Consider the following 22,814-nt stretch of genomic DNA (forward strand, 5'->3'; position numbering starts at 1 on the left):
ATCAGAAGTTTAGGTTTAAAGTATTTGCACGAGATTTGGCCATTATATAAAGGTGAGTTGAAGAAAAATCTGTTTTGTCCAAAATCAAAACACATACGTCCTCCTTCTTTTCCTTTTTCTTCTTCCTGGGGTGAGAGTCAGATTCCTGGGAGGGGGCATTGAGCTCGCTGGAATATTCTCGTATTAAGACTTCAATGGCCCCCTTAATTATCTGATCTCTTCTCTTTGTTTCCTCATCCAGTGCTTCATCATCCTCAGTTGTCGTCTCTGGTCTGGCATTCTAAGGAGAAAATGGCAAGGTGATGGGGATCAGCATATTGAGAATAATACTCGTTTTACTTCAGAAGTTCACTTTCCTTCATCACATTCATGCCCCTACAGCATTTGCAAGGGAAAAAGAAAACACAACCAAACCCAACCCCAAAGCACACAACACCATCCCATACCAACAAAACAAATAAAAACCCAAATCAAACACAAACCAGCCAAAAAAAAAAAACAACCCACAAACAAACAAAAACCAAGCCACCTACAAGTCATTTTCGATTGCATTATTTCAGTCAGATCTTTTCACACTGGCAATACCATAGGGACCACATAGTTTTACATGTGGAATGGCTGCAGAGAGCAAGTGTAAGATTGCATAATAAAACAGAACAGATAAATGGTGCTTAAGGTGGAAGAGAGAAAGTGTACACACACCCAAAGGAAAGCAATAGCTACAGTCCAGTTCTTGGTGAAAAGTTTCTGCCTTGTATCCTCTAAATCTTCAAGTCTTTTCACAGCAGCTTCTCTTAAGCCTTCTGCTTCAGTGTCATGCAATACAAATGTCTAGCTATAACTTACAAGCTGAAACTTATAATGGGAGAACCATATTAAAGAAACATTGACAGGGCAAATGTTCCTTGTACAGCAAACGTTTCCTTATTATGGTTTATTACCTACTTTCTTCATCTTTTTGTCCCTTTCCACTTTGTAGGGACAAAAGGGAACATATACAAAGAAGTGCATTTTACTAAATGTTCCATGGAAGGGTAGAATAATGATCTGCACAATGAGCAAGGTAGCCCACCTCTTGGTCCCCTGAATCTTTTAGAAAAATGGAACCTCACCTGAGAATCCAGCTGAGTATCCCGTCAAGCGATAGGTGGTGGGTGGAGTGAGGGGGAGGGAAGGGTCTGATGGAGCAGCAGCTAAGAATGAGGGGGAAGGGAGGATTCAGTTGGAGCTGAAGAGGGTGCCAGGCCAAGGAGGAGAAAGCTGAAAAGAGCTAGAAGGCAGTGACAGGGAGTGGAATCGAAGAGGTCCAGAGAGAAGTGATCAGGGAGAGGAGCTAATTAGATATAGGTTTGCTTGGTGTTTCCTCTACAAGAAATTGTGTTGTAGTGCACATCTTTGATTTCTTGAAAAGTATTTTAAAACCCTTCAAACTTTTGATCTGAGTGGCACCAGCACACCAATGATGGTGTGAAAGGAATCACAAGAAGTACAATTACAGTATGTTTCATCTGCAATTCACAGCATTTTGTTGCACCATCACAAAACCAAAAACCCCCACCAACCAAAAAAAACCCACAACCATAAACTCATTCTACAGTTCAACAAAACTGGCACATACTGTTGACTTCATCACAGCCACAAACAGCACCCTCTGCTTCATTACAATCAGTCCCTCAGGATTGACCATAACCCAGAGAAGCTCATGGAACACAGAATTCATGAAAGAAATGTACAAGAACTTCACTGATACTTTAAGCTTGTTTTATAATATCAGCTGTGAAGCACAGTATTAGAGGTGATGCCAGCAGGAAACAAGCATGCGTGGAATGGAAAGGGCAGTCAAATCACACCCTTAACAACATTAACAACTAGTGCACATTCAAAACCCATGAAGTTAGCACTCTGCTTTACTGAGCCATTGCATTTAATCCCATACACTCAGTACATGGTCAAATGTGTGTCAAGTACATTGAGTCATCACTATGCCTCTAGTTCTGGTTAAATAAAATTAAAGAACGTTTTTTCCCACTGTACTTTACATACCTCCAGGAACAATTCCGAACTGGTATTTAAGAAATCTACCTGCTGCAGGGGGTCTAATATCTTCATAGTTTTCTGAACAAGAGGAATTTCCCCATCTCCTACATGTCTGTAAGCTGTTTGCTGCCTGGTAACTGCATCATTTACTAAATGGTCTACTTCTTCCCTTTTCATTAGTTTGTTCTAGAAGATCATCAGTGGAAGTTTTCCTCAGACAGATGATTTACAGATTCTGATCAAGTAACATTTACTTCTCAAGATCATATACTTTTAAGAGTTTCTAACCAAAAATGAAGCAACAGAATCATGAGGTAGAACACGTACTACCCCTCAGTATGAATTACAGAACAAATTCTGGAGATGCAGTTGTAGTTTACATCTAACTTTGAATGCTTGCAAATTAACAGCTTATATTTCACTGCCTCTCAAGTTATCTTCGGACTCACTGATGTCATTCTGGTAAAATCTTAAAATGAACTAAGGGTAGAGACAAGAACAGAAACTAAGAAAGCTCACAATCTGATCTAGCCAACATGTCACATTGCCCTTCTGCCAAAATAAGTTGTCATAGATTATATACTTACCCCATTAGAAGCCTTTTTCTTTGCTTTCCATTCATCTAGCTGAGCCTTTGTCTTTGCATCAACTTTGACTAGCAGCTTCTTCTCTCCAATCTGGAGGTCATGGAGTAATCTCAGTGCTCGTAGGGTAGATTCTGGTTCTTTGTACTCACAAAATCCAAAGGCTGAAAAGGATGATTGAAATTAAAAGTGTTAAAGCTCTTGGGTGATTTATGTAGGAAAAAACAAAGTTTTGAATCAAAATATGAAAGAAGTCAGAAACATCATTAATTTCACTAGGCTTTGATACAATCGCCCAATGCATAAGGTGAAAGCAACACACATATTGTAGATGGCCCATCCCTGGAGACAGCTGAGGTCATGTTGAGTGGGGTCCTGAGCAACCTGACACCTCACTTCACTGCAAGGGGATTGGACTAGATCCAATCCTTTAAAGGTCCCCTCCAACCCAGAGCATTGTACAATTCTTTTAGTAAACCTTTTCATATATCTTTCTTAACTAAAGAATGCAGTCTACATGAAGATGCATCTCAGGTGGATTTGCAACTGCCTGAAAACCTAGGATGTCAATCAACATTTCACTGTTCATCTAGAGGGAGGGATGTTTCAAACAATGTTCTTCATAACACAAAGTTGTACATAAGACACCCACTTTATGAGAGCAAAATAAACAGAGCAGAATAAATTGATTTGGATCTTAAGCAACAGAAAAACAACAACCAAAAAAAACAACCTAGGAAAGATATGAAAAAGTAACACCAAAGAAAGAGTAACCAAAATTGTTTCCTGCACCCACTGCAGAAAGGTTACAAGAAAAAAATACATCAGATCAATTTGATGATACGGAAGGAAGATAAAATTTATATCAGGAAAATCTCAACAGAGCAGGATAATACTAAGTAATGGCAAGGGTATCAGTAGTATTGCAAATACACTCCTTTGGAGACTAAGTCCAAACTGGAAAATTTTTCTCAGGGATGGTCTATGAACTCCTGATTCAGTCTCAGAACAGAAAGGCAAGAAAAAAATCAGGCCTCCGAGACACTTTCCCATTTAATCTTTCTCAGCCTTTTTTATCTTCACTGTCTTGATGTCAAGGAAAAAAAAAAACCCAATCCTTTACCAGGAAGGATTTAGCAGTTAAGCATCATATACAGAAACATAAAACGTAGAAGTATTAAGAATAGCAATATGTCAGACATTCAAAAAGCTGCTAGGAAATAAAGCCAAGAGTCTGATTGCAAATTTTGAAAAATATGAACAATTACCTTGAAGTTTTCCAGACGCTCCTTGTACTCTCTTCCAACTCAAAACCAAGCCACATTTCTGCATTAAAGATTAATATTAAATATTATATTCAAGACATTACATAAACATAACTACTTTTTGCACTACTGAAAATAAAATGTGTCCATGTTCACTGACACCTACCACTTAAAAAAAGCTGTACTCTCCACTTACTGACCCTACAGGCAAGCGTAATGGACTGATAGTCGAGTGAGTGGAACATGGGTTATTACTTTATCCATCAGACAAGGTTGAAACTTAGCAAGTGGTCCACTGTACTTACTGCTAGAAGCTGCCGTATGAGCATGTCTGAAGCCTTCTCTGAAATGTTGCCTACAAAAACGGTGGTAGTGGGACCGCTGTTTTCATCATTTTCTTTGTTCTTTAAGCCAGGATGATCTTTCCTGACTCCCAAATGTTTTCCAACCATAGACACTGTGGTAGGAACTAACACCTAGAAAGAACAGCAGAGGATGTAAAATGAAGTGGTGGGAGGTTGTCTTTTTGCTTAAATCTGTAAGACAAGAGAGTCAGGAATATACATGTATTTCAAAATGACATCTCTATACAAACCTTAGGCTTATGGAGCAAGACACCAATAAGTGGTTCAGGCATTATGACTTTACACGACAGAGATTGACATTTTCTAGCAAATGCAGAAAAAAACAGCACACCTGATCTCAAGGCAAACATACAGAATAACACATTTGTTTCAGTTGGAAAAGACCTCTAAGACCACTGAGTCCAACTGTAAACCTAACATCACCATAACCATTAAACCACATCCCAAACTGCAATATCTACGTATGTTTTAAACACCTCCAGGGATGGTGACTCCATCACCTGCCTGGGCATCCTGTTCCAGCGCCTGACCGCTCTTTCAGTAAAGAGGTTTTTATTAGTATTCAACCCAAATCTCCTCTGGCACAACTTCAGGTAATTTGCTCTTGTCCTATCACTCGATACTAGGGAGAAGAGACCAACTTCCAACATCACTACAACCTCCTTTCAAGTAGTTGTAGAGAGTTGTATGGTTTCCCCTCAGTCTGCTCTTCAGTAGGCGAAACAGTCCCAGTTCTCTCAGCTATTCCTCATCGGACTTGTACTTCAGGCCCTTCACCAGCTTTCTTGCCCTTCTTTGGGCCAAATACACAGTAACATTACGTATTATCTCTTCTACAAGTAACTAATTTGCAGCACTGGCATCACTGGAAGCTGAAGCACCTCACCTAACTGTACACAAAGCAAGCTGCAAATAGAAAAGCAACTCTGACTTGAAAGGCTTCAACAGACACATGACAGGTCTTAAGGCTTTCACACAGTGAAAACACTACTGCTTTATTTAGTCAACACACAACTCAAAACCTCTCTGCTGCACCTCTTTCCTTTCACCTAAGATTTAACAGTACATGTGCACTGGGTCGTCCTGCTCAAAATACGCTTCTAAAAGTGTCATTTAAAAAACCAATTACTTTAATCAGAAAACCAAGTAATACATTTGTGCTGGTATCTTGGTCTTAAATACATCTGTTACCATGAACAGACCCTCCTGTAACAGGATATAAGCTCACAAGAAAGTCAGTGTTTTGGGAACATTCCAATTAAGCAAAATGACAGAAATGGTAATTCACCTTGAAGCCAAGAAATAACCATAAGATTTGAAAGAGCACTTTTTTTCTGCCCCATAAATCATAAACTTTTCTCCAACTTGTAAGACAAAGAGAGCTTTCTCTCATATGCTCTTCCATAGATGCATATTACATGCAACTATTCCTTCCCCTGTAATATGGGGAAAGAGAGCTCATTTGTAAGCTTTTCAATGCACATCTTCCTGGCCAACTCAGCAGCGCTGCATGATGGCCTTATTCTGGAGCTGATGTCTCCAGAATACTTTCTTAGGCCAGCAAACTGAAAAGCAAGATACCTGGAATCTAAAAGTACTGCACAGGAAGACTATGCATGACCTGAAGGCAAAGCCTAAGTCACTGTATTTGAGATGTACATCTACTTCTGAGAACAGTAATTCCTCCACCTTTGCAGCCAGAAGCTCTAGACATTACGGTAAGCTGTCTAGGTAAACAATTAGCATAGTGTCTGCATAGCAGCTGCATCTGAAGTGAAGCATTTTGTTTCACGGTACAGATTCTGATATAATAGATCCTTGTCAACCTTGCTGACATCTACCAAATTTTACTTTCCATTTTATTTTGCCACCACCTCACCCCCACTGTAATACTTACAGTTGGAGCTGGAGCCATAATGCCCATTGGTACAGGAATCATAGGGGTCCCTGAGAAAAACAAGACACTAACATTAGTTTGTTTTGTTGAGATACTGATGAACTGAAGATAGATGTGATTTCCAAACCAAACAGCAGTTTTGCTCAAATCAGAATTTCATAGTAGTGATTTGTGGTGATTCTTAAGCATTCGAACACAGCCTGAGCATACTAACACACCATGTGCACTCTGGACACATTTAACTTATTACCATTTTGATTTTGTCACAAATCTATTTTCAAAGAATACTGAAACCAGAGGATCATAATCTCGTTCCTATCTTGCTCAGTTCTCACAGCACAATCAATTGTGCACACAGTGTAAGAAAGAGGTCCTACAGATAATACCACCAAGCTTCATGTTACTATTTATGGAACAGCTTAGTAAAGGCAGCACAGAAAACCTCAATCCAGAAGCTCCCTATCTGCTGAATACTTGGACTTGGCAGTCTCCAGAACAATTTAAAACAATATTTAATCAGGGTGAAACCATGCAATATTCCCTTTCCCTCTACCAAATTCACTGGTAGCATTAAGTACTATCACAAGAGCCGCTATCTGAATGTCACAAAGCCTGTTAGTCTTTCCATGCCAGCTGCTAGAGAAAGTTAAAGATATTAACTGAATGGATTTCAGAACTATTTGTTGGTCAGTAAAGACACTTAGACTCAAGAAAAAAATGCCCTAAATTTCATGCTCCTCAAATAAATACTTGTCAGTGACTCTATATCTCTTTTTTTCACACTACAAACAATTTCCCCCCCATCTCCCTTACTAGTGTATTACAAAACCCTACCAAACTTCTCTGGACTTGTTCCCCTACTTTATCCAGAGCTTATTCCTGAAACAAATCTCTCCTCAGGCACTCTTCTCCATCTTTCTCCTCCCCCCTTCTGTTTCTTCTGTGATTCCATCATCTACTTTCTCCATCAATCCTCTTCTTCAGTCCCTTCATACTGAAATCAAACTGCCTCCTATCCCTCCAGACTGCTCAGAGAATCGAAGACTGTGCTGCTCTCCCATGCTCTCAGTTTTGATATACCATGGCATTTCACAGGCTGCAGTATAATACTGCAAGACAAATCTCTGGTTGTGCAGCCCTGCAGGTATTATAACTATCACTAACCATGGTGTTCAACCTGGGTTTTAAATTTACAACTCAATAAAGACATTTGTGTTACCACTGACAGTTCTCCAAAATTATCAGCCCAGTGTGCAGAAGCAAATAAATTCCACTAAAACGTAGGGAATCACCAGCAAACATACTGATGATGAAGACCACAGGCACCATTTAGCTACTATACAAAAACCTGGTGCACCTAGAGCTTGACTACTACCTACAGAGCTGGTCTCTGCAATCCAAGACCAACATGCAGCCTTGGAGAAAAGCAACTACATGGCTTAAGCATTGAAGTAGCTGCTTTACTATGAAAGACCACACTCCAAGACTCTTCCAATGTGGAGGCTTGCAAGGCATGGAACGTGGCTGAGATGTACAAAACAGTAAACACAACTGACCCAACTCCCACTTCAGAATGGAGGCAAAAGGGGGACACTAAGTAGCCAATGAGTTTAAAGACAGACATAAAATAACATTTGACACTGGTTAACAAACTTCTCCAGTTTGGTGCAGTAGGTGAAAGAAGAGATGGACAGTAACTTAAAAAATAACCAAACCCAAAAAAACCCATGAATAACAGGTCCGGAAAAAATTACAGTAAACACAGATCTTTGCCACACATATTAAGAAGCAAGTGTTCAGAGCAAAAACTACTATCAGGCATTGTGAAATATTCTTCTGAAAGCTATTCTGAAAAGTACCTGATGTTTTTCACACTAGTATATATGAACTGCAGCTACCAAAAGTAAGAGATATGGGTTTGAAATTTAACCTCACTTTTGGATGGCAGAACACTACCTAATTAGGAGCTCTGCCTTTAGCAGAAAACAGATAACATTTCATGGATCTCAGGGGAAACAAAATTAAGCAAAATTAATGTAAGGGAGGATTATCCTGATGAATAGATGTGCACAAACCATTCCCAAGTTCGTCCATCTGTTTTTTTTAATGCTGTTACTGTGCGCAACACTTGTGCACAACACTGCTTAATATTATAGACAGAAGTTACTTTCTGCAGCCCTTGTGATAAATTTTAAAGAGGAAATTCTTTGATGTACTCCCCTCTCCCACTTGCTCTGTGGTCCAGACCAACGAATTAAAGCCTCAATACAAAAAAAATAGAGGTAGATTTTACAGATGCATGAAATAAAGAAGTGGCATTAATTTTAGGAAGTTTAGAGGGAATGAAGAATGTAGCAGTGACTTTAAAACTTAAGTGAAGGAAAGCATGTAAGAAGCAGAAAACAAGAACAGATTTGTACTTAAAAACAATGACTCTCACAATACCTAACGCTAGCAAAAATCATCACCTAGCTTTGGTTTTGAAAAAAAGGTACACTACAAAGTCCAGCATTCTCTCATGATCTGATTTCTGGTCAAAATTAAGCAGCTTTCAGGAACCTAAAAGGATCTTCCTCACACAACAAGATCCATGGGTAAACCAGAAACTCCACTGAAACGTACACATATCAGAGCCATCAAAACACGTCGAGAGTCAGTAACATGTATTGTTAATACAATTCAGAACAATGAAAGGAAATTTATTTCTACAAGACTTCCATATACTAACATAACTTACCAGGAGGTACAGGTGGAGGAAAGCCAGGGAACTGTGGAGGTGGGATCCCAGGGGGAAGCGTTGGGATTCCCATTGGAGGGCGATTCAAATGAGGTGGAAAAGACATTCTTCCCGCCACAATCTGTCAAAAAGAGAGAAATGCAAACTTGTACCAGTCATCTCCAAAACATGAATTATAAAATGAGTGCAAGCGGTCAAGTGTCCATAACGATTTTAAATCTTTACACAGATATTCAACTACAGATATTCAATTAGTGAAAAAGAGGGTCAGTTATTAATCTAGTTGAAGTCTTCTTTCACAATGAAAACCAGTGCTTCTATGAAAGTGCTTCAGAATGAAATGAAAAAGAGAGGAATGTACTTGGCTGCTCATGCCAATGGTTTACAAGGAGTGTGAATTAAACAGCATCTGAAGTTTGCAGAGTTTCTTTAAAATAAAGCTATCTTTGCAGTTTCTGAAAACAGAAGTAATCTTAGAATCCACTTTCAATATGGCAAGTTGTTTGCTTGTACAAGAAAGTATCACACATGATACAACTGTGGGACGAGAGGAAGAAGCTGGACATCTCCATGCTCAGCATTAACAGGAACTGTATTTAAGATGACACTGGGGCACCCACACATTCCAGCACAGAGATAGTTAAAAGCTTGGAAAAAAAGATCTCTGATCTATTTTTAACTTCCCAGTTCACATGTCTTCTAGAGCTCAATTTAGATGATAGCCCATGAGCTGAGAGTCAATTTGCTGCCACAGAATGTAAAGATTATTTCAACATTCTTTGCTACTCAGATGTTTGTTATCATGTGTGTATTACTGACCCTGTAGCAGTCACCACCCAAAAATGAAAAAGATCACTCAACACAAAAAACGAGATATGTATTCTTGCTTCCAAAACTATTTCAGCAACCTTATGTGGTCAAATCTTCAAGAACGGTTGGTCCTCAATTCTAAAGAAACCCTGACTGGTCATTAATATTACTGCTGAGTGTACAGGTACATTCACACTGCTCTGAGGGAGTACTTCCAACACATGGGACCATGTGGATGTGCTTCACAAAGACACCACATCACAAAACAAAATACTCCAGTTGGCTGCCTGGGCAAACATCCCCATTTCTCAATGGATTGTAGAGGCTGCTTTACAGGCAGCAGCATCACAACTTCACTGCCACTGGTTTCCAAACAGACTACCAGGAGCCAAAACTGACGGAGGGCATTCCCAGAGCCAAGGGCGCAGAGCCTACAGCTCTGGCAAGGAGGCTGATGCAGTCGCCACTGTCAAGGCAACCACATTTAAAAGGCCCTGGAGAGCATCAGTGAGCAGGGCATGGTACCGAAGTTTGTGTGAGAGGGTCCCTGCTCGTGAGTCCACGGCACAAGAATGCTGTTAAGTCTCTGCTAAAATGATGGGCACTTGCCTCAGGGTTAAACCCAGCACTGAATCATAGAATCAATCAGGTTGGAAGAGACCCCCAAGATCATCCAGTCCAACCTATCGCCCAGCCCTGTCCAATCAACTAGACAGTGGAGAAAGGCCCTGAGATGTCTGATCAATGTCCAGACATACAGACCTGGTAAATGAGGCTCCAGTACAAGTGGCTGGCTGCAGCAAGTGCCTAGAGCCTTCTGCTGGAGATGAGGCAATTATCTGCAAAAGGTATGGACAGTGTGAGGATCTGGTATCTCAGGTGGCCAAGTTGCAATAAGCTCTGCAGGATTAAAGAAGCTAAGGCAAAGACAGGTGGTTTCATAAATATCTTTCTGTAGTGGACGACACTGAGAATGTGGCACCTTGGACCCTGGTGACCCACGAAAGCAGGACTCTATCTCCACCCCCTAACATCACCACAAAACCAGATACAAAGCTTTGACAACTATGGGGAGCCATAAGCAGAGTCTGTGAAGAAACTGCAACAGCAGCAGGCAGCAGACACCACAAAAAGAAAGAACAAGTGCTCACACTGGGTGACTGTTAAAGGGCACTGAAGCATTCATCTGCTGACCTGACAGGGAGTCACAAGAGGTCTGTTGCCTCCCAGAAGCCAAGGTCCAAGACATTGCAGAAAGGCTGCCATAACTTGTCAGGAGCACCTACTACCACCTGCTATTTCTCTTCCATTTGATCATGAGCCAGAACCTGAGCAGAATCAAGGACAACTACAACGACCTGGGAGTGCAAGTGAAGAGTGCTGGTGCCCAAGATACTTTTCCCTCCATTTCACAAGAAAAGAGGCAGCCAGAAATAGATACCCTTATCAACCTATAGCTTTGTGACTGCTGCCATCACAAGGAATTTGGCTTTTATGGTAACAAAACCATGTTTGATGACTAGGGAGGAAAGGAAGACAAAAGGCAGTCTTTGGCAACCGGCTGTCCAACTTTGTGAAGCTGGCTAAACTGAAGGATTTGGGGGTCAGTTTCCAAAATGCCACTCACACTATCCCATCCAAATGGGGAATAAGCCAGGACAATCAGAGCACTGATCGATCTTCCTTAGCTGGCCTTCCATGATGAAATCCAGAAGGCCAACCTTGGTAATGGCTATGGTGGGTACTCTTGCACTCCCTCCATGGAAGCCTGCGTACTCAATCACCTCTCTGAAATGCCTGTTCAGCAGTAGGGAGGACAAACAGGAAGTCCTTCAGATGTGTGTGCGGTGGCAGGGACACCATTTCATTGCAATTACAGAGACATGGTGAGATGGCTCATGCAACTGGAATGCTGTTATGGTTATATATTTTTTATGAAAGGAAGATCAGCAAGGCAAGGTAGTAGTGGAACTGCTCTTTATGAGAGACAGCAACTGGAATGTACCAAGCTCTGCCTAGGTGGGGCCAAAGAACAAATCAAGATCTTATGATTAAGAATTAACAGGCAGCTTAATTATGAATGATGCAGTTACTACAGGCCACTAGATCAGGAAGACAAGGAGGCCTTCTGCAAAGAGATGAAAGTAGTCCTGGCTCTCACAAGGGACTTCATCCACCCTGGCATTTTCTGGAAAGGCACACACTGTCTAGGTTTCTGTAGAGCTCTGGTCCTAACTTTCTGGCACAGGTGGTGGAGTCAACAAGGAAAGGTGTGCTGCTGGACTTTGTGCTAAGAAGGTCTGGTTGAGGATGCGAAGGTTGGGGACAGGCTTTGACTGCAGTAAACATAAGATGGTGAGAGTTCATGATCATGTGAAGAAGCAGCAGAAGACTAAGTAGGATTACAACCCTAGACTTCAGGAAAGCTGTTTTGGGCTTCTCCAAAGACCTACAAATTCCTGAGGTTAGGGCTCTAGAAGGGAGAGAAGGCAAGGAGACCAAAGAGAGACGGTTAATATTCAAGCACAGCCTTCTCCAGAATCAAAGTTGGTACATGTCCATGAGTAAGAAATAAAGCAGAGGAGGCAGGAAGCCTGCATGGATGAGCAAGAAACTTCTGGGAAAACTTAAATGGAGTAAGTTTATATAATGTGAAAAAATGGGCTCACCACCTGGGAGGAATATAGAAACATTGCTAGAATATGTACAGATGTAATAATGAAAGCCCACTTAGAATTAAATCTGGCAAGGCATGTCCAAGGACAAGTGCTTCTTCAAGTACATCAGTAGCAAAAGGAAAGCTTCAAGAAGAAGGTCCTGGTGGTCAAGTTAACCACGAGCCAGCAATGCGTCCTCATGACCGAGAAGCCAGTGGTATGCTGGAGTGCATTAAGAAAAGTCTGGCTAATAGGTCAAAGGAGATTTTCCTCCTGCTCTAGTGAGGCTGCCTCTCAAGCACTGGGTCCTGTTTTGGGCTCCTCCATTCAAGAGAGACAAGAAACTACTGAAGACAGCCCAGTGGAGGCTACAAAGATGATGACTGGACCACCCTTCTTATAAGGAGAGGCTAAAAGACCTGGGGCTGCTTAGCTTTATGAGAAGTCAAAGGATCTTACTCCATATCAGTATCTAAAGGGTGAATATCAAAGAGGATGGGAACAAACTCTTTTAAGTGTTGCTCAATGGCAGGATAAGGGGCAATGGGCACAAACTAGAACACAAGCAAGTTCCATCTGAAGGAAAAACTTTACTTTGCAGGTGACAGAGCACTAAAACAGGCTGTGGGGTCTCCTCCCTTTTGGAGAGACTCAAAATTCACCTGAATGTGTTCCTGTGAAACCTCTTCAGGTAAACATGTATTAGCACAGCAGTTGGACTACATGAACTCCAGAGGTCCCTTCCAAATCTATGATTCTGTAATTAATAGAAGCTTTTCCCAGTCTCCTGGCACTGAACACACAAGAAAAACTGTTCAGCCTGGAGAAGAGAAGGCTCCAGGGAGACCTAAGACTTCCACTACCCGAAGCAGGTCTGCGAGAAGACTGGAGACTGTAGTGATGGACAAGGGACAATGGCTTTAAATTAGAGAAAAGCAGATCTAGATTGGATGTTAGGAACATGTTCTTTACCATGAGGGTGGGAGAACATTGGAACAGGTTGTCCAGGGAGGTAGTTAAGGTCTCATCCCTGGAAATACTCAAAGTCAGGCTAGACAAGACTTTGAGCAACCTGATCCAGTGGAGTATGTTCCTGCTGACTGCAGCAGGGTTGGACTAGATTATTTCCAGAGGTCCCTTCCAAAGGTCATCCAGTTCAGCCCCCACTGAAGTAAGCACACACCTCTGAAGGTTCCATCAAGCCTAAACCATTCTATGATTCTATGAGATAAACGTTTATAGTGGACTAGAGGGGGGGAACCCAAAGGGAATTTGGTAATACCTCTGAACATCAGAACTTAATTACTCCAGTATTAGAACACATATATGACCCTCAAAGACCTATTTACACCAATATCAGTCACATGAGGTTTGTGATGACGGCATTTATTCACCTCGCAGGGCATTCATCTACATCTCACCAGAAGAAAAGATAAACGCTCCTGTGTCAAACTGAATAGGCAAAGAAAAGCAGCAAAAGTACCACCAAAACATTTTTAAGAACATTGTTTATTGTCTCTTCCAACTATATGCACATCAGCCAACATTCTCTAGAATGTGAAACCTGGATTCTGTAGAAGGGAACAGAACTCCCTTATCAATTTCAGTATCAGTATTCCAAACTTCTTCACCAAAAATCCCACCAGTCAACAATCCCAGGAAAGCCAGATGATTTTTTTTTTCAAGTCTCTTGGTCCTTATTGGTATTGCAAGCCAACAGACAACTGGACAAAATTCAAAGCTTTTCTGGGGCAGGATGGTAAAGCAACAAGCTACTGGATCTGAGATGGTTCTAAACAAGCAGTAGCAGTGCTACACTAGCTGAGGTCCACCAGACACTAGTGTCTGCTACACTTTAAAAGAAATATTAAAAACCTAAACTGCCGATAGAGGAAGTAATTTTCCAGGCTGCCTAGGTGCAGTCTCTTCTCTCTGATAAGCACTTCATCTGCAACACTATTTTAGAGAAGCTCAAAAAAACCCGAAACAACCCTAGAGACTAAGAGGCGAAACAGTTCTTTTAATTAAAAGATGTTGAAACATAGTATTCTTGATGGATGTTACCCATGTGCACTGGCAAATAAATGTTTTTTGTTTTGTTCAAACTTAAAAAAAAACAAAACACAAAAGTCAACAAACTGTTACTGCATGAAAAGAACATCGTAAGAGCAGATCAAACTTAGCCTTTCAATCTTCTAGTCAGCTGAAACAAAACACGCTTACCTGCAGAGCTCCAACAATCCATTTAACTTGCAGCACTCCATATTCCGTATTTGTACAGTTGTTTTCCCAGTAGCTAGAAAGTTGCCCTGTTAATGACTTAATCTTTGCACAGACCAGTCCTAGCACTTCTGCTGTCTGTGACACTGAAGAACAACACTGGAATTAAAGAAAGCCTGCTCTCTCTCACTACTGCACCTAATAACCAATGTGAAGCTGGCAGAGAAAACAGTTGTTCCCCTTATGAAAAATGTGAGGATCAGCAGATACCAAGACTGAAACTGCTCACTGGTGAAGTGAGAGAAACGGACAAGATACTACAATGAAGGGAACGCTTTTTTCTGTCAGCAGCTGGGGAACACACAGAAACATACTTTTTCAAGTCACAGGGGCCTTTGTCATCACATTTATAAGCACCTATAAAACAAGGGTTGGGTACGGAAAGTTAAGAAATGCTAATCTGTGTCTATGTAGAATACACTTGCAGAAATTCCTAGAACAGTATCATGCACTTCTCTGCACTGTCCTACTGCTTTGCCAGTAGAGATCAGTGAAAAGTGGCTGATCTTTGTGGTTTCAGGGTTGTGTATAGTAAAAATCAACATTCCCCCCCCACACCCATATTTTCAAACATGTGAGCAAGGAACTCAATGGCCCTGAGATATTTTTAAAAACTCAGATGACTTATGAAAGTATTACTTCAAGTAAAATGGATAGCTGCCTTTTAACTAGCTCAAAGAGATTCATTAGTGTGAATGCTACTGTGGGCACAAAGATACAGGTGTAAGGAAACCAGTGGAGCATCTGGCCTGACACCATGCAAAATACTGAAATGACAACATTCTCAGCCCCTAAAATGAGGCATCTGTGTCAGGCCTCTGACTCAAATTGAAGCCTATTTAGTCTATGTCTGTGCCAGCAAGCAGAACGGTACAACAGGAGTGGGTCTGTTAAGTAAATCAAATGGAATTGAGGCCCCAATGTCCACACTACATATATTGGGAAGGACTGTTCCACTGGAAAAAAAAATGCCTCTTTGCAGGCAGGAGTTAATTTTTCAATACATTTTCATCCAAAATTATTCCACTTCATCCACTCCAATAGTGCAAACCAATGTGAAAACAAAGGTTTTTCAAGTGAGGATGATTGCAACTTTCTTCACACTCCTGGTCCAAATTAACCACAGTACTGCACATGCACACTTTATCAGATCTGAGACAGTCTTTGTAAGCTGCCTATTAATGATGTTAAGAATGGCAAAACATCTAAGTTAAGTCTGTTTAGAGTAAGCTTAGAAGCAGTCCAAACTATTAACCAAAGCAAGCACCACACAAACACATCTATAATATCCCAGGTTCAACTTTGGCCTAGGAGGAGTTCAGTTGGTTTCTTATGCTGCTCTCCTAAGTCCTGTGGAGCCAAACATCGTGCTGAGCCAATAGCACCAATCCTATGAAACTTGGAGAGACTACAGGGATGTTCACGTGGTTGTAAGGTTTGTTAAAACCCACTGAGACTTGTTAACTGTCTCAGTGCTACTCTTGCTAGGGCAGAGCTCTGGCCATCATAAGCATGCTGGCTCTGACACACAACTAAATGACTGCACAGGGCTGCTCCAAGAGAATCCTGGGCCATGCAGAACTGAGAATCGTCATGAAACAATGGGCACTGTCACTCAGACGTTGCTGTACCATGCTTATTTATTATCTCTGATTCTCAAAAGTCCTCATAAGAAGAGACTGACTATATTTGAAGATCATGCTGGCCTGGCTGCACTGCTCATATTTTATGGGCTTTTTGAAAATAAAACCCAAACCCAAACAAACAAAAAAAGAAAAAAACCACAGTATCTTAAGCCTTTTTTTACTCCTTAAAAAAAGTTAAGATATGTCATAAACAGAATGTAAGTTTAATAAAAATCACTGGTTGCATCACCCACTATGACCAGCATAATTCTATCAGTGCCCTGGGATTAGTCTCCTTAGTATCTTTGTGTTTACACTGTGTAACTTTTTATTTAATAATCTGCAAAGTTCTTAAACTATTTTTTGAAACAGGTTCCCTATGAAACAAATGGAATACTTGCTGCTGAGCTGCCACTACAGTAAAACTTAAAATTAATTGTAAAAATAATTAAGTTTTAATGCCTAAACAAACTTAATGGGTTTTAAGAGTACATAACAGAGTGATGGGATGGCTGATCTAGCTTGATTTCATTCTGTCTGATTTTAATTTATCTGCAGCATTTTCTCAACACAATTCTTCTGCCCCGCAAAGAATTTGAACCTTTAGTCCAGATTGTGTCAAACAAAACAGGTGTGCAAGTAAGTCCCTCAAAGAAGGGAGCAGTAAGTGCAAATATTGTTTGGAATTTTTCTTTTTTAATGAACAGCTCTTTGACTATAATCTTAGCACTTAGATGATTATCTGACAAAATCCACAGGTATAAGTAATGTGCTGTTCAGTAACACTCTGGGTCAAGAGCTGTTATACCAAGATACTTGATCTGCATGTTATGTTTTACTGAAATGTTTTCGTAGGAAATATTTCACACATTAGAGTAATTTTTATTAAGAATGGTAAAGTGTTTTAGCATTGATTCTAATGTCAGCATCTAAGCGGCAACATTGAGTGTGAAATAATTTCCTCCAATTTAGAACAAAATATTTTATACATTTTGTGTCCTATGATGCGTGCAGCTGAGCAACACAGGCATTTTCAGAAGCAGCTGGAGAAAACGCATGTAATAAACCAAACTATTAAAAGTCAGAACTACCACACAGGGTTTTACATCAGGCTCTACATAATGGATCATTTTTTAAGAAGTTATAAAAATAATTAACCTCACAGATGCTCCTTATATTGCTCCTCTCATTTAAAAAACAAACAAATCCCAAAATCAAACCAAAAAAACCCACCACCACCACCATCACAAATCCCACCAAAACCCACACACAAATCCCAAAAGAGCTCCAACTGGACTGTGTCAGTGAAAACATTCACTTTTTCACAGAGCCCTAAAGTTTCCTCCAAAACTGCCTGCCAGCTAAACATCAACGGCAAATACAGCAGATACATGCAAAAATAAAATAGATTACACATCTCCTTAGGGCTGTTCCTCTGGCTCAAGCCTGGTTTGTGCATTTATTCCACTCAAGTTTGGTTTTCAAAGGTGATCTAGAAAGTGTTAGCTCAATTACCACAGAATAAGTTGCATCTCATACTCTTATGGTGAAGCAACCCAAAAAGCAACATGCTTACCCAAACCAATGCCTAGTTCCAAAAACCCTTCAACCAAGGCTTTAAGTGCATCACCAGAACTTTGACTTAGTTCCTAATTCTGTTCCTGTGCACACATACAAAGTGACCATCGACTCTAATTTTGCTATTAACACTCTACCAAACACAACCATGGATGTGGCATTGCAGCATTTATGTGAGTTAGCACTTGGGAGGCAGAAGCAGAGAAAAGTGAAGCACTGTGCCATTCTTCTACATAGAAAGCAAGAAATTGTCCTACTCTTTGACTTTATTCTGGATCATCTTCCCCCAGTGCTGATGTAATATCTGCCCCACATAAAAATTACTAAAAATCCATTTGCAGTTTCATCTGAACAGTTACACAGCTTTAAGGGTTCACTTCCTAGAAGCACATGTCAGGGGCATTCCCTGTCTTTCAGATAAGACAAACGCTGCTTTCTATAATGTAAAAAGACATGTGAACAACACGCCGATGTACACACAACTGCTACTAGCAGGGATGAAGCAGATTCTTTTACACACAAGCTGTTAACACGTGTATTAAGACGGCTCCCTCCAATCCGCACTAAAGGACAGGAACTCCCCTACCGCGATACTGTCGAAAAAAACCTAGCTTCCTCGCACGATCCATTTTCTCACTCGTGGCCAGTGGCGGTCTGGTGCCGGCTAGGGAGCAGTTTCGGGCCACGGCAAAGCTCCGCCGCAGGTTCGTCCGCTCCCGCCCTAAAGGCGCTAGGCTTCGTCCCGAGCGTGAGATGAGCTCCTCCCGCCTTCCACGGAGACACCCGCCGCCCCGCCCACCGGGGCCCGCAGCCCGCCGCGCCGCCGAGAGGCGGAAGGGACTCTCAAGTCTTCTGGCTAGGAGAGGAAGCGAAAGGCCCCGCGCCACACACTACGCCGCTGCAGCGAGCACCTCCCCGAGGGCGCTCTCCGCTTCCCCCACCACTTGGCCAACGCCGCCTCCCCGCGGGCCGCAGCCAGCGAGAGGGCGCTGCCGCCTGCCACGGCCCGGAACGCGAAGGCGCCGAAGAGCGGCCTCGGCCCGGCCCCGGCTGCGCCTCCTCTCAGCAGGCAGAAGGCGGCCGTCGCGCGGCCGCTGTCTTCCCTCCCCCTCATCCTCCCACAGCCCCTCGCTCCTCACCCCTTCGCTGCGGAGCAGAAGCCGCTTCCGGAGCGCCGCCGCGGCCCCTCCGAGCTGCGCGGGTTGGGGATGGTGCGGAAGAACGCCGCTTGGCTGCCTGAGGCGCGGCCGGGAAGCGCCGGGACACTGCTAGGCCGCGAACACACCGCGCCGAGACACCACCGCCGCGCTGCGCGGGGTCATGTGACCCGCCCCCTCCGTCAGAGGCCCGACTTGCACCGCGCTGCGCGACCATAGAGGCGGAGTGCTAGAGCGCCCTCTCGCTTCGCGTCCACACAATAGCCTGCCTAACCATAGAGCGGCAGCGGCTAGAAGGGTAGAGGGAAAAGGCATCCAGGCTGCCGCCGTCTTTGCTGGGGTCAGGCGACGCCGTGTTTTGACCCAGGCCGGGGCTTCGCCATCTTGAGGTCAGATAGCGTTGCTCAGGGCACCTGGCTGCTGCGGCGTGGGTGCTTGAAGACCCTGGAAAGTCTCCCGCCGTGGGCTAGCTTTGGCTCCTCTCCTGGCCGGTATCCCTCGGGTATCCATTTCCCGCTGCCTCGCTTCCGATCCAGGCTTAGCTGCGACCCAGCTGCCGCAGTGGTAGGTGCAGGCCGTACCTGCAGGCACAGCCGTATGCGAAATACGGCCAATGCTTTTAACAGGCTGTGTTTGAGAAGGGAGGACGTGTTTTAGCTGTGTTTAGTAAGTTTTAAGGGATAAAAAACTAAATCAAAAGGCAGTCTTAGCAGTCAGTTGGTATAAAGGTAGGGAATCACAGAATGGTTTGAATTTAAAATGACCTTTAAAGGTCATTTAGCCCAACCCCCCTGCAGTGATCAGGGACATCTTCAAGTAGATCAGGTTGCGGAGAGCTCTGTACAACCTGCCCTTGAATGCTTCTAGGGAAGGGGCGTCTACCATCTTTCTGAGCAACTTCTGACAGTGTTTCAGCGTCCCCCTTGTAAAAATTGTTTTTCTTTTATCTGATCTAAATCTTCCCTCTCTTAATTTAAAACTGTTGCCTCTTGTCCTGTCACAACAGGCCCTGCTAAAAAGACTATCCTTGTCTTTCTTAAAAGTCCTAATTGAATGGCTGCTATAAAGGTCTCCTGGAAACTACTCTTTTCCAGGCTGAACAATCCCAAATCTCTCAGCCTTTTGTGGTAGCAAAGGTGTTTGAGCTGATACAGCATTTTTTGTGGCCTACTCTGAATCTGCTCCAGCAGGTTGTATATTTCCTGTGCTGAAGACTCCAGAGTGGGGTCTCAGCAGAGCAGGCCTGCTGGCCATGCAGCCCAGGATCTGGTTGGCATTCATGGAAGGCTGTGTCTCTGCTGAAAAAAACCCTAAGGATTTACAGAGCAAAAAGAGCAAACACTGATACCTTTGGTAGCCATATGCTCAGCAAAAAGACATCACTTGTGCTATAAAGCAGTTGGGCCTAGCTGTGGGCTACAACAGGTAGTTTTCCTGACCTACTTCCAGCTTTTAGACTACATTAAAAGACAATTTAAAATACACAGTTCACCCCAACATTACATGTGAGAGACAGTAATTGCTTTGTCTACCACAATGATGACAAGCAATTACAAATGGAAAGAGGAAGTGACTGTGAATGGAGGGAAGGTGATCTTACAGATGATTATGAGGTAAACCACAACATGAGCATATGTTCACAAGGCTTTTTAAAAACATTTTGGATCAGGTAGTGAAAAAAAAAATCTTAATATCTCTATGGTACATTTCCTACTGTATATAATATAGAGATATTAACTTCTTAATATCTCTATATTACATTTGCCATTCTGTGATTCTGTGGGTTGGACTAGATGGTCTTTAAAGGTTGCTTCCAGCCTGTAACATTCTGTGGTTCTGTGTTAGGTGTTCAAGCTAGGAGAGTAAAATGACAGTCTTTTCCACCTTCATTGGCAAGAGAAACACTGAAAGCAAATGGGTTTCTTCAGTACAAAGCAGATTAAATCTTACTGTTGTCATATGTACTACTGAACAGTGAACAACTGAGTGTGAACTAAAGTTCTCTTCATCAGCTTGCTTCACAAGATGATGTGCACAGGTAAATCACAGGGTCAAAGAATTGCCCAGATTGTAAAAGACCTTTAAGATCAGGATCAATCATTAGCCTAAAATTGACAAGTCCTTGATTAAACCATATCCCTAAGCACTACATCTGCCAGACTCTGAAATACCTCCAGGGATGGTCATAATACCCAATTTAAGTTTGTTTTGGCGCAACTTGGGGCCATTTCCTCTTGTTCTATCACTTATTAACAGATTGACCCCCACCTCTCTGCACCCTCCTTTCAGGTAGTTGTAGTGAGCAGTAAGGTCTTCCCTGAAACTTCTTTTCTCCAGATCTCTCAGCAGGAGCAGATTTAAGAGATTCTTAGAAAATGGAATGAAATCCTTTCCTCTATCAGAAACAACATTTCTGTTTTCCGTTAATTATGACCTATTTCGTGCAGCCTCTCTATCTCCCTTCAACTAAACCAAATTTAGTTACTGCAATATTGACTTGTGTCAATATTTCAAATAGTTTCTAAGCATACCTAGGCAGGTAAGAATGGTACTCGTTTTGCAGCTTGCCCAACAATGAAGGGAAAGAGAGATCATAACAATCATCAGTGTTTCCAGTTTCTTTGCTGTTTTCTCAGACTGAAGCTGCTACCTGCTTGAAAAAGAAATGTGAAATCCAAACTCACTTGTACTGCTGAAACAAACCTTTATTTACAGAAACTGTTACAAAGGGTGGCCTAATTCAAATGTTCATCTTGTTTTGTTCAGCCAATGAAATAGACCATTTTGTAATTACTCTCCTTGTACAAGTCACGAATTTTAGCCTCCAGTGCCCCATCCCAATCAAGTATGAATAGCAGCAGGAGCATCCAGTAAAAATAGCTGTTTTTACATCACGTTGCATTTTGGCATTACTTACATTTAAACTTATCCATGTCACCTATTTTCCAGATACATCTCACTTAGCGCAGCTCCTTGCTGCAGACTCCAGAGTTTCACTGTCAAGCCAATGAAGAAGATCACTGGAGGTGGCTTCTAATATTAAGGACAAAATTAAGAGGTGCTTTTAATGGCTGCAGATTGTTTCACATTTCAGTGTATCATTCTAGACTTGGTAGGCAACATCTCGGGGTACAGGGGCCAGATTGTTTCTAGACTTTGCGACATTTAAAATGTTTTATGCATGGGACAGAGTTCTAGGCCACAGCTCCATAATCACTGAGGGAAAAGGACCTCCTATAGGTGTGAAGTAGTATAACCGTTATAAAACTGTGACTGCTGGGTTCCTGGATTTTTACTTCCTGCCCACTCTGTGGGTTGGACTAGATGGTCTTTAAAGGTTGCTTCCAGCCTGTAACATTGTGGATTTCTTCTCTTTTTAGTACACACTTTATTACTCCCAGGGAAATTGGTAAAACTTATTTTCAAGGGACAGCTGGAATTGACTATTGACTATAACAAGACCAAATTTTTGTTTATAAGGGCATTTAAAAGAGAAATCTACACTGCCTTTTCCTAAAGGAGTAGTGCTGCACTTTTTCTAAGACAAGAAAGAAACCAAGGGGGGTTGAAAGTCTGGGCTTTGTACAGAAAGTAACAACTAGTGGAACTTTTGTAATATTTTAAATATAACTTTTGTAATATTTTAAATAAAAGTAGCTCTCAAGGGTGTTTTTAAAACATCACAAATAAAGTTGTCTTCTCATTCTCATACCCTTTAATCACTCCTTTTATCACATCATTCTAAATACATCGACTTGGAGGAAGATCCTTTGGATGCCAGACTCTTACTGATTTAAAATCCTGGCTTCCCATGATTATCAC

At 42.0% G+C, this 22,814-nt stretch overlaps 1 protein-coding gene across 3 annotated transcripts in view; it reads right to left on the reverse strand.

Moving 5' to 3' along the window:
* The window catches only part of RBM25 (RNA binding motif protein 25), a 35,242-nt gene extending 16,072 nt beyond the window's left edge, over positions 1 to 19,170 (reverse strand). For 2 of the 3 annotated variants that reach the window (XM_064146947.1, XM_064146927.1), the window contains exons 1-7: positions 18,975 to 19,170; positions 8,886 to 9,006; positions 6,149 to 6,198; positions 4,192 to 4,362; positions 3,890 to 3,947; positions 2,625 to 2,785; positions 98 to 280 (exon numbers count right to left, since the gene is read on the reverse strand). In XM_064146947.1, coding sequence (XP_064003017.1) covers positions 98 to 280; positions 2,625 to 2,785; positions 3,890 to 3,947; positions 4,192 to 4,362; positions 6,149 to 6,198; positions 8,886 to 8,991 — 729 coding nt within the window. In that variant the 5' untranslated portion in view covers positions 8,992 to 9,006; positions 18,975 to 19,170. Of the gene's footprint in view, positions 1 to 97; positions 281 to 2,624; positions 2,786 to 3,889; positions 3,948 to 4,191; positions 4,363 to 6,148; positions 6,199 to 8,885; positions 9,007 to 10,457; positions 10,491 to 18,974 lie in introns of those variants that run through there. The other variant, XM_064146936.1, reaches the window with a different exon arrangement.
* Positions 19,171 to 22,814: the final 3,644 nt, after the last annotated feature.

Source organism: Pogoniulus pusillus, chromosome 1, assembly GCF_015220805.1.
Source record: "Pogoniulus pusillus isolate bPogPus1 chromosome 1, bPogPus1.pri, whole genome shotgun sequence".
Classification (NCBI taxonomy): Eukaryota; Metazoa; Chordata; class Aves; order Piciformes; family Lybiidae; genus Pogoniulus; species Pogoniulus pusillus.